Genomic DNA, 12019 nt, shown 5'->3' with positions numbered 1-12019 from the left:
TCACCTGAATTATTGATTTAATAATTCACTTAGAAATACTCTATAGCATTTTCTCATTTGTTGTAAAGATTTTTAATGGAAATCCTATGTGTGGCTATTTAAGTGAACTAATTATCATGAGCCATAATAGAGAAATTAATTCAAAATAAGACATGAATTACAACAAAACAGACAATACCAAATCTTGCCAAGGACATAAAGAACAAAAACTCATACACTGCTGATAGGGTATAAATTAGTACAACCATTTTGGGAAACCAGGTAGTAGTATCTACTAAAGCTGATGTATAACATGCCCTGTGACTCAGCAGTGGTATGTGTTTGCCAGAATACTTGCACCATTATGTTCTTAGCAGCACTATTTATACTAGCCCTAAGCTGGAAACTGCCCACTTACCCAGCAACAGTAGAATCAATGAGTATGTTATGGTATATCATATGTGAAATATCAGCAGTGAGAATGAACAGACTACAGCCACACACAGTATAGATGCATCTCACAAATGTGATATTTAAAGAACAGGAGAAGCCACCACACAGTGCATAATTTCATTGTATAGTACAAAAAAAGGCAACACAAGTTTGTGCTCTTATAAGTTAGGATATTGTTCACCTTTGGTGTGTGGTGGAGAAGTGAGAGGGTTGAGAGGTTGGGGGTGGGGGTAGGCAGGGACTAGAAAGACAGGAAGACTGTTAGTAGGCAGATAATGTTCTATTTCATAATCTGGGTGCTGTTATGGGGTGGAGGGTTTTCAGAGCAAAGTCTGTACACTTTTCTCTGTAGGTATTATACTTGAAGAAAAAAGTACATAAATAATGGTTCAGCCTGGCCTGTGGTTGTTCTGAAGAACATTCATTTATATTAATGGGGTCCATCATTTGGAAGGTGAGCCCCAAGCATCATCATTCTTATTCAAGTCCAATTTTGGTGTAGTGGAGTTTTGGAATTGGATTCATGGGATGCAGTCCCATATGGGAGAAACATGACAACCTTCCTGAGAGTTGATGTAAACTGGGAATCATAATGAGAACTAATAATTTGCTCATAGATTTGCTGTAGAACAATTAACCATCCTTACAGAATTCAGAATTGACAACGTGCAATATTAGAATGAAATGAAATTTCAGTAGCCTAAATGGCAAAGAATTAAAAACTGCCTTTCGAAGTGAGAGTATGGAACAGAACCATATATTCCATAGGAAAGCTATCCTTGCAGTTAATGAAAGAATTTAAGATGCTAAAATTGTATCTTAACATTAGCTTACAAAATTGGTATCAGAAAGCAAATGCCATAAAACAGGTATTCCAGCAACAAGGTGGTGTTATTACTGATGTATTGTGGGGAATGTAGTTTCAGGCGCCGGGGGACGTTCCCCTATCCTTACGAATTGGCGAGGAAAAACGACTCCCCCGGCTGTGACCTGCCTGGTGGCCTGGGATGACCACCGCAAGAGAACATTTTGACCCTTCCCGGGACCAGCCCGGGCGGGGCGGGGTGGGAGGCGGACGCACATCGATGGCGTCACCCACTGGCGCCGCCGCTTGGTTTCCCTGGCAACTGGAGCAATCAGGGCACCGCAGCGAGAGAGATGCTGGCGAGACGACAGCGAGATCCTCTCCAGGCCCTGCGGCGCCGCAATCAGGAGCTGAAGCAACAGGTATGGTCAGGCTGTGCAGAGGGCCCTGGGGCGGGCGACAGGCGGACGCAGTTGCGCGCACTGCGCCTTCCCACCGTGACCCCACCTAATCCTGGTAGCTTGCCCCCAGTCAACTTACCTTCCCAGGTTATAACGTCCCCTTACCCCGTAACATTCCAGCACCCAACCCCGATTTAAACCCCTCCTGATCCCAACTCAACCCCCAGCCAAAGGCGAAACCTCCCAAAATTCGTGACCATCTGATCAACTAAGCGCCCCCTCCTCCGACCCTCACTCCCACCTAACGTCTCAACCTCCTACCCTAACAACTCACTAACCCACCTCATCTCCCAATCTAAACTTAGTGGTGTAACCATTTCCAACCCAACTCTGAGCCTAGCTCCTCTCCTCCACTTTCCAAGCCCATTTCCTTTGAGCCTTCCTCAAGTGGAGATTATTATTGCCTCCGTGAACTCAAGCGAAATAGGTGTCAAGGAATAGTCTTAATATGCAAGAACATTAAGATCTGATAAATGAGCAAAGGAGGTGAACGAGAGAGGAAATACAAGTAACTCATAAACATATGAGGAATGTTAACTTCAAAGATACTCAAGTAATTGCAAAGCACATAAAGTATCACAAAAATTTTAAAAATCCCAACACTCAGTCTTGAGGAAGGTGTGATGAAGCAGGCACATTCACTGCTCCCGTGTATAAGGTGCTTGTACAGCATTTCAGGAAAGCAGCTTGACAAGGTGTAACATATGTGTAGGCACCTAGGCTCAAAAATTACATTTCCAGGGATCTGCTATATGTAATAATGAGAAAGTAGGACAGAGATTGATGTATAAAAGTATTCATCACATTGTTACTTATACACAGAACAGCATAGAAGGGAACAGGCTAATATGGTATTTCTCTGTGACAGGATGCTGATGATTATTATGATTTTCTTTATTCTTTTTCATATTTATAAAAAATTTTAGGCCAGGTGTGGTGGCTCATGCTAGTAGTACCAGCTACTTGGCAGGCTGAGACAGGAGGATCACCTGAGCCCAGGAGTTCGAGACTAGCCTGGGCAACATAGCAAGATTTGGTCTCAAAAAAAAAAAAAAAAAACTTTTTAAAAATACACTGAGTTCTTATTAAAAATAAGAAAAAAGTAAATAGCAACCAGTGGGTTTATTTTCTGACATTTTAATTTTACTTTATTTTAATTTTTTTCATGTGATCTATTACCAAGTATTTTTCCACTGAGTAAAATTATTTTATAATCTTAGGCCAGTAAGAGATTCACTGATGCTCATATTTTATCCATTTTTGTTCTCTTGTTTAAAGTAAAAAGGATTTGGAAGGTAAATATTTAGGTGACTGTGTGTTGGAATCACAGTGGTGCAACAAAAGCTAAATACTCTTCTGGCAGAAATAAAAAATTTAAATAAGTAATTTACTTAAATAAATAAAAAATACTCTTCTGGCATTGACTTATGCTGAACTTCGGTGGGTCTTAATATGGTTCTGTGTCTTATTTTTAAATTTCAACTTTTATTTTAGATTCGGGGGTACATGTGCAGGTCTGTCACATGGGGACACTGTGTTATGCTGAGGTTTGGGGTACAGATGAGCCTATCACACAAGCAGTGCACATAGTACCCAATAGGCAGCCTTTCAGTCTTCATTCCTCTTCCTCCTCCCCACCCCCAGCAGTTACCAGTGTCCATTGCTCCCATCTTTATGTCCATGTGTACTGAACGAGTGAGAACATATGGTATTTGGTTTTCTGTTCCTATGCTAATTCACTTAGGACAATGGCCTCCAGCTCCATCCATGTTGCTGCAAAGGACATGATTTCATTCTTTTTTATGGTTGCATATTATTTCATGGTGTACATGTACCACATTTTCTTTATCCAGTCCACCATTGGTGGGCATCTATGTTGATTCCATGTCTTTGCTATTGTTATGAATAGCTATGAATAGTGCTGTAGGGAACATACACATGCATGTGACATTTTGGTAGAATCATTTTTTTGGGGGGGGGTATATACACAGAAATGGGATTGCTGGGTCAAATGGTAGTTCTGTTTTAAGTTGTTTGGGAAATCTCCAAACTGCTTTCCACAGTGGCTGAACTAATTTTCATTCCCACCAACAGTGTATATGTGTACTTTTTTCTTGTCAGCCTCACCAGAATCTGTCATTTTTTGATTTTTTAATAATAGCCATTTTGACCAGTGTGAGATGGTACCTCATTGTAGTTTTAATTTGCCTTTCTCTGATGATTAGTCATGATGAGTTAATTTTAAATTTAGTGGGACATTAGGAGAACCAGGAAAAGTTTTAGAAGGAAACTATAAAAATGATTATTAAAACAAACTTTTACAAAGATTATTCTCCCTGGAGAAATATTGGCTCTGGAGCCTTTTGATACCTTGACTATCTGGAAAGTTTATTTTGATAGTATTAGCTAATTCTTCCCTGTCCTCACAGAGGACACCTGAAGCTGAATATGGAACAGATTTTCTATTCGGTGTCCGTAGGACAAGTAATCAACAGCCCCTCTGGGTCAGGCCTGTGATGACTGGCTCTATCACTAGGTGTGTGAATTTTGTAAATAACACTCAGATGGATGCCAAATTGCAAGAGTAGAGAAGAAACTAGTGGAATTTTCTCTTTTTTTCATCCACTTTATCTTCTCTACGTAATCTATAGAAAACAGACCAAAGAAGTATGTGCCTTTTTGGAGAGTATATTGACAAAGTTACATATAGTGTTAGTAAACTTAAACTACTAAGTCAAGAGAAACAAAGTCATGATACATTCAATACAATGGATACCACTCAGTAATGAGAAGGAATGAACTAATGGTACACACAACAATATGGAAGTATCTCAAAAACATGCTTTGTGGAAAGGTTACACAAGAGTGCTTACTGTATAAGTCCATTTATATAAAATTTTAAGAACAGGCAAAACTAATTTATGTTGGAAAAATATCAAAACAGGTTTGTCTATGGAGGAATAAGGAGGGGATTTACTGGCAAGGGCATGAGGGAACTTACTAGGGTGATGGTAGTTTTCTACATCTTGATAAGAATTTTGGTTACACAGTTGTATGCATTTGTCGAAACTCAGCAAATGTATGCCTCATATTTGTGCCTTTCACTATATGCATATTTTATATTAAACTTTAGTTAGTGACATCCATAGTCCATTATTTAGGGAGAAATGTATTGATAACTGCAACTTACTTTGAAAGGCATAAGGTGGGTTGATGGATAGATCAAATAAGTATAGTAAAATGTTAATGTTTTTTCTAGGTAGTGGGTATATGGGTTTTCACTGTAAAATTTTTAAAACTTTGTTGTATGTTTAAAAGTGTTCATTATAAAATATTGGATAAAAAAAGAAGTTTTCTTTCCTAAGGCTATTATGGTATTTAACAATGTGATATTTTAAATGGTCTCCATAGGTTGATAGTTTGCTTTCTGAGAGCCAACTGAAAGAAGCTCTAGAACCCAATAAAAGACAAGATATTTATCAAAGGTAAAGTATGCTAAATTATATAAGCTTTACAGGAACCGCACTTACATTTCAATGCATAGTATTTAAGGCATAGAGATTGGTCCTTTGGAATCAAATGGAAGAATCACATAGTGTTGTAAGTTGAATGTAGAAGAAACCAACCTAAACCTGATGGTTGTGGACTTGCTGTTGTGACAGCAACTATAAAAACTGCTTAATGTAAACATAGGTGACTTGGGCAGGATTACCCTAAATCCTTGGCCTATGTAGCCCAGATCCTGTGACCTGGTCAGAAACCTCTGTCTATAAGCAATTAGTACTTCATTGGGATGTTAATTTTAACTCCCATGAGAAGACAACACTGTTTTCTAGGTGGGTGTTTTTTGTTTTGTATTTGTTTTTACTTAAAAGAAAAAAATCCTTGGGAGAGTTTAAATAGATGTGATGAACTACATCAAATTTAGACTATTAATTCATAACATTTGTATTAAGTTTAGGACATCATTAAGATAATCTTTGTTTTTGAGATATTTAAAGATTGTATTACATTCCAAAGAACATGAGATTCATTCTATTAATTTAAGTGAATTGTAATTGTTTGGAAAAGTTTTACTTAAGTCAGGCATTCAGAGTGCTTAAAGGCAAAACAAATGAATTTTGAAATGTCGAATGAATTTAATTTATAATAGTAGGATTGATTGTTTAAGGGATTTAGTTCAAGTTGAATTAACAGTAATGAAAGAAAAGCAAAGGTTATTGTTCTTGCTTTACTAGATTTAAAAACAGAATAAGATTTATAGCCTGAATTTGAAGGCCCAGGGAAAACTACGTTTTTAAATTTTATGTTAGTAAACTAAAAATCATAATTATTATTATTTTTTGAGACTGAATCTCGCTCTGTTGCCCAGGCTGGAGTGCAGTGGCACAATCTCGGCTCACTGCAACCTCTACCTCCCAGGTTCAAGCCATTCTTCTGCCTCAGGCTCTTGAGTAGCTGGGATTACAGTCGTGCCCCACCACACCTGGCTAAATTTTGTGTTTTGAGTAGAGATGGATTTCATCACGTTGGCCAGGCTGGTTTCGAACTCCTGACCTCAAGGCATCCCCCAGCCTTGGCCTCCCAAAGTGCTGGGATTATAGGTGTGAGCCACCTTGCCCAGCCTAATAATTGTTATGTTTTATTTTTTTGAGACGGAGTCTCTCTCTGTCGCCCAGGCTGGAGTGCAGTGGTGTGATCTCGGCTCACTGCAAGCTCCGCCTCCCAGGTTCAAGCGATTCTTCTGCCTCAGCCTCCCGAGTAGCTGGGATTACAGGTGTGTGCCACCATGCCCAACTAATTTTTTGTATTTTTAGTAGAGATGGGGTTTCACTGTGCTAGCCAGCATGGTCTCAATCTCCTGACCTCATGCTGCCTGCTTTGGCCTCCCAAAGTGCTGGGATTATAGGCGTGAGCCACCGTGCCTGGCCCCAATAATTATTTTTAAGCCCAAGTAACCATAGTCTTCTCTGCGCATGAAACGAAGATTGTTACTGTCCTTTAAAAACTCACTTTGACATTTGCATGTCTGAAAATGTCATTTAGGTATCATTTTTATCTACTCAATGCTCTGAGTCTTTTCAGTTTGAAAACTCATGTCTCATGAGCTCTGGGAGATTTTATTTTACAAAACGATTATTTTGTTAATTCCATTTGTCTGTTTCTTCCTGAAACACCTTTGAGTCAGGTATTGAATATCCTGGACTGATCCTCTAGATCCCATAACTTCCTGTTAATAATTTCTGGTTTTTTGCCTGTTTGTATGGGAGATTTTTTGGGGGGGAAGTGGGGGGTCTCACTCTGTCGTCCAGGCTGTAATGCAGTGGCACAATCATGGCTCACTGTACCTTCTGCCTCCCAGGCTCAAGGGATGCCCCCCTCCCCCGCCATGAGCTACCATGCTGGCAATTCTCTTGACTTTAACACTTTTCTTTATTACCTATTTCAACAGCCATATTGTTTTATTTCAGCAGTCATATTGGTTTTTTGTTTTTTTAAGATGGAGTCTCTGTCATGATCTTGGCTCACTGCAACCTCTGCCTCCTGGGTTCAAGCGATTCTCCTGCCTTAGCCTTCTGAGTAGCTGGGATTACAGGCTCACGCCATCACACACGGCTAATTTTTTGTATTTTTAGTAGAGACGGGGTTTCACCGTGTTGGCCAGGCTGGTCTCAAACTCTTGACCTCAGGTGATCCACCCATCATGGCCTCCCAAAGTGCTGGGATTACAGGCGTGAGCCACCGTGCCTGGCCATCATCAGTCATGTTGTTAATTTACAAGTGTTTTCTCTTGTTCTCGAATTGTTCTTTTTCATAGCATCATGTTCCTGTTTTCATATTGATTGCCTTCTTACTACTTCCATGACTAGGAAGTTTTTTTTTTTTTTCCTTAGGTTCTCTTCTGTTCTCTGAATTGTTTTTGCTTTCTCTGGGCTCAGATTCTTTTTAATTAGTTAATTAATTAATTTATATTTGGTTATTCTTAAATTTTATCTTCATATTGCCGGTTTTCTTTATTAGGTCTGGCCTATCTATTTTTATTGAACAATGAGGGACTAGGTTGATTATTCCAGAGAGCTCTCATGGGCTTTTCTACTGTTAGATAGAGAGGGGTCTTTCCTGCTAGTACCATCCCCTGAATCAGAATGAAATTCTGTGTGTTGATAGGGCTTATCAGAGGCTGGGAAGTAGCTTTTAGTCTGCGGAGCCCCCAGTGCCAGAATAGGGCGAGCTCTAACCCTGGTGTATGGGAAACTTCTTTAGCAGTCATGATTCTCTTCAGGTCACTTGTTAATTGTTTTTGTTTGTTTTTTTGTTTTTAGGGGAGAATCCCCTGGTAAGGAGGGAGAGCAGAGAAGGGAAAACGGAGCTAACTGGCTCAGGTTTTCTGTAAATAGACTTTTAAAAGAAAGAGCCCCAACTAAATCTAAACTTAATCAGTGTCATTACTCTTCCCTTGGCTAATATAAAGACCTTAGATTGCTTTAACATTGATTTCCCTCTTCAAAGCTTAGATGTGTGCATATGATTTAATTTACACAATATAACACAAGAATATTAGATAATGTATAAAGTAAACCCCAGCCACTGTGCGTGTCTTTCATCTGCAGAATTTCATAATGTGTCCCTCTGTGATTTAGTTTAGTTAACCTTTGGTCCTTTATGTCTGCTGACTCAAGTCCTGGAGTTTTCGGCCTGGTAGATTATCTCCCTCTTAGGCTTGTGTCATGTCTTCCAACCTTTATAGGAGAACATGCTTCCAGCCTTTTTCCATGGAGCAGAAATTTGTTGAAATCTCTTGCTGGCTAGTTGTCCCTCTTTCCTTCTTTGCAGTTTTCAGAGTTTGTTACCTTTTCAAACGTTTTAATCATTTTTTGTGGGGTTTCAGGAGCCAGTGAAGATGAATGTGTGCTTAGTTTTTATCCTGAACCAGGAGTCTTAAAATATCAACTGTTTGAGGATTTTGATAATTACATAGTTATAAAGGAGGTAATTGTAATAAATAATTTATTTTCTCGGTATATTATATTAAAATAGTTTTCCACGCTGGCCTTTAAGTGAAATTTCTGAGTCTAAGTTTCAGTAAAGATTTTTTTGGTCAAGTAACATGACACCTGCCAAAATAAGCGGCTTTACTGTTAGTCTCATTTGACAAAAGCCTGCAGCTAGGTTCTCTCAGGGTGGATTTATGGCTTGTGATATCCTCAGAGACCAGCCTTTGCTGTCATTCCACTCTGCCATCCTTTGCTTATTGGTGATGTCTCTCCTCATGGTTACAAAGTCCATATCCTCAGTCTCCTCATGGTTACAAAGTCCATACCCTCAGTATCTAAGAGCAGATGTAGGAGGGATTCTTTTCATGCCTGGTAAGGGAGGATAAAATGGGAGGCAATCCCAATATACGTGCTTTATATTACACTGGCACCCCTGGAACCCCTGCCCACCCTGCCTGCAGTGGAGGCTGAGAACATAGGTGCCAGTGGGAAGCTGACTGCCAGCAAAGAGGAAGGGTGGGAAAGGGGCTTTTGGGGAGGTTGCTAGTAGGGTCAGCCCCAGTTTGATGTTTCCCCTTCTCTTTTGCTACCCTTTTGACAAAGGACTTTTGTTCCTTTAAAATGTTTTTTATTTATTACTGTTTTTTATGTTTTTTCTTTAACTTTTAAGTTCAGGGATACATGTATGGCATTGTGCAGGTTTGTTACACAGGTAAACATGTGCCATACTGGTTTACTGGACAGATCATCCCATCACCTAGGTATTAAGCCCTGCATCCATTAACTATTCTTCCTGATGCTCTCCCTCCTCCAATACCTCCTTCCTACAGGCCCCAGTGTATGTTGTTACCCTCCTTGTGTCCATGTGTTCTCATCATTCAGCTCCCACTTATAAGTGAGAACATGCGGAGTTTGGTTTTCTGTTCCTGCATTAGTTTGCTGAGGATAATGACTTCCAACTCTATCCATGTCCCTCCAAAGGACATGATTTTGTTCCTTTTTATGGCTGCATAGTATTCCATGGTGTATATGTGCCACATTTTCTTTATCCAGTGTATCATTGATGGGCATTTAGGTTGATTCCATGTATTTGCTATTGTGAGTATGCTGCAGTGAACATACGTGTGCATGTCTCTTTTTGGCAGAACAATTTATATTCCTTTGGATATATACTCAGTAATGGAATTGTTGGGTCAAATAGTATTTCTGCCCCTAGGTCTTTGAGGAGTCACCGCACTGTCTTCCACAATGATTGAAGTAATCTACACTCCCAACAACAGTGTATAAGTGTTTGTTTTTCTTTACTTTTTTAAAATTATACTTTAAGTTTTAGGGTACATGTGCACAACGTGCAGGTTTGCTACATATGTATACATGTGCCATGTTGGTGTGCTGCACCCATCAACTCTTCATTTACATTAGGTATATCTCCTAGCTATCCCTCCCCCCTGCCCCCACCCCACAACAGGCCCAGGTATGTGATGTTCCCCTTCCCATGTTCATGTGTTCTATTATTCAATTCCCACCTGTGAGTGAGAACATGCGGTGTTTGGGTTTTTGTCCTTGCGATAGTTTGCTCAGAATGATGGTTTCCAGCTTCATCCATGTTCCTTCAAAGGACATGAACTCATCATTTTTTATGGCTGCATAGTATTCCATGGTGTATATGTGCCACATTCTCTTAATCCAGTCTATCATTGTTGAACATTTGGGTTGGTTCCAAGTCTTTGCTATTGTGAATAGTGCCGCAATAAACATACGTGTGCATGTGTCTTTATAGTAGCATGATTTATAATCATTTCGGTATATACCCAGTAATGAGATGGCTGGGTCAAATGGTATTTCTAGTTCTAGATCCCTGAGGAATTGCCACACTGACTTTCACAATGGTTGAACTAGTTTACAGTCCCACCAACAGTGTAAAAGTTTCCTATTTCTCCACATCCTCTCCAGCACCTGTTGTTTCCTGACTTTTTAATGATTGCCATTCTAACTGGTGTGAGATGGTGTCTCATTGTGGTTTTGATTTGCATTTCTCTGATGGCCAGTGATGATGAGCATATTTTCATGTGTCTTTTGGCTGCATAAACGTCTTCATTTGAGAAGTGTCTGTTCCTATCCTTCACCCACTTTTTGATGGGGTTGTTTGTTTTTTTCTTGTAAATTTGTTTGAGTTCATTGTAGATTCTGTATATTAGCCCTTTGTCAGATGAGTAGATTGCAACAACTTTCTCCCATTCTGTAGGTTTCCTGTTCACTCTGATGGTAGTTTCTTTTGCTGTGCAGAAGCTCTTTAGTTTAATTAGATCCCATTTGTCAATTTTGGCTTTTGTTGCCATTGCTTTTGGTGTTTTAGACATGAAGTCCTTGCCCATGCCTATGTCCTGAATGGTATTGCCTAGGTTTTCTTCTAGGGTTTTTATGGTTTTAGGTCTAACAGGTAAGTCTTTAATCCATCTTGAATTAATTTTTGTATAAGGTGTAAGGAAGGGATCCAGTTTCAGCTTTCTGCATATGGCTAGCCTGTTTTCCCAGCACCATTTATTAAATAGGGAATCCTTTCCCCATTACTTGTTTTTGTCAGGTTTGTCAAAGATCAGATAGTTGTAGATATATGGAATTATTTCTGAGGGCTCTGTTCTGTTCCATTGGTCTATATCTCTGTTTTGGTACCAGTACCATGCTGTTTTGGTTACTGCGGCCTTGTAGTATAGTTTGAAGTCAGGTAGCGTGATGCCTCCAGCTTTGTTCTTTTGGCTTAGGATTGACTAGGTAATGCGGGCTCTTTTTTGGTTCCATATGAACTTTAAAGTTTTTTCCAATTCTGTGAAGAAAGTCATTGGTAGCTTGATGGGGATGGCATTAAATCTATAAATTACCTTGGGCAGTATAGCCATTTTCACAATATTAATTCTTCCTATCCATGAACATGGAATGTTCTTCCATTTGTTTGTATCGTCTTTTATTTCATTGAGCAGTGGTTTGTAGTTCTCCTTGAAGAGGTCCCTCACGTCCCTTGTAAGTTGGATTCCTAGGTATTTTATTCTCTTTGAACCAATTGTGAATGGGAGTTCACTCATGATTTGGCTCTCTGTTTGTCTGTTATTGGTGTATAAGAATGCTTGTGATTTTTGCACATTGACTTTGTATCCTGAGACTTTGCTGAAGTTGCCTATCAGCTTAAGGAGATTTTGGGCTGAGACGATGGGATTTTCTAGATATGCAATCATGTCATCTGCAAACAGGGACAATTTGACTTCCTCTTTTCCTAACTGAATACCTTTTATTTCCTTCTCCTGCCTGATTGCCCTGGTCAGAACTTCCAA

The 12019-nt window shown here is 39.5% G+C and overlaps 1 protein-coding gene across 3 annotated transcripts in view; it reads left to right on the top strand.

The window, feature by feature from the left end:
- The first annotated feature begins 1200 nt into the window (after positions 1-1200).
- NPHP1 (nephrocystin 1) overlaps positions 1201-12019 on the top strand; it is a 90843-nt gene continuing 80024 nt past the window's right edge. For 2 of the 3 annotated variants that reach the window (XM_032177479.2, XM_032177478.2), the window contains exons 1-2: positions 1203-1659; positions 5110-5183. In XM_032177479.2, coding sequence (XP_032033370.1) covers positions 1591-1659; positions 5110-5183 — 143 coding nt within the window. In that variant the 5' untranslated portion in view covers positions 1203-1590. Of the gene's footprint in view, positions 1660-5109; positions 5184-12019 lie in introns of all 3 variants that reach the window. The other variant, XM_058428898.1, reaches the window with a different exon arrangement.

This window comes from Hylobates moloch, unplaced genomic scaffold, assembly GCF_009828535.3.
Source record: "Hylobates moloch isolate HMO894 unplaced genomic scaffold, HMol_V3 SCAFFOLD_15, whole genome shotgun sequence".
Lineage (NCBI taxonomy): Eukaryota > Metazoa > Chordata > Mammalia > Primates > Hylobatidae > Hylobates > Hylobates moloch.
The sequence above is the reverse complement of the archived record's forward strand: the minus strand, read 5'-3'. Positions and strand labels throughout refer to the sequence as shown.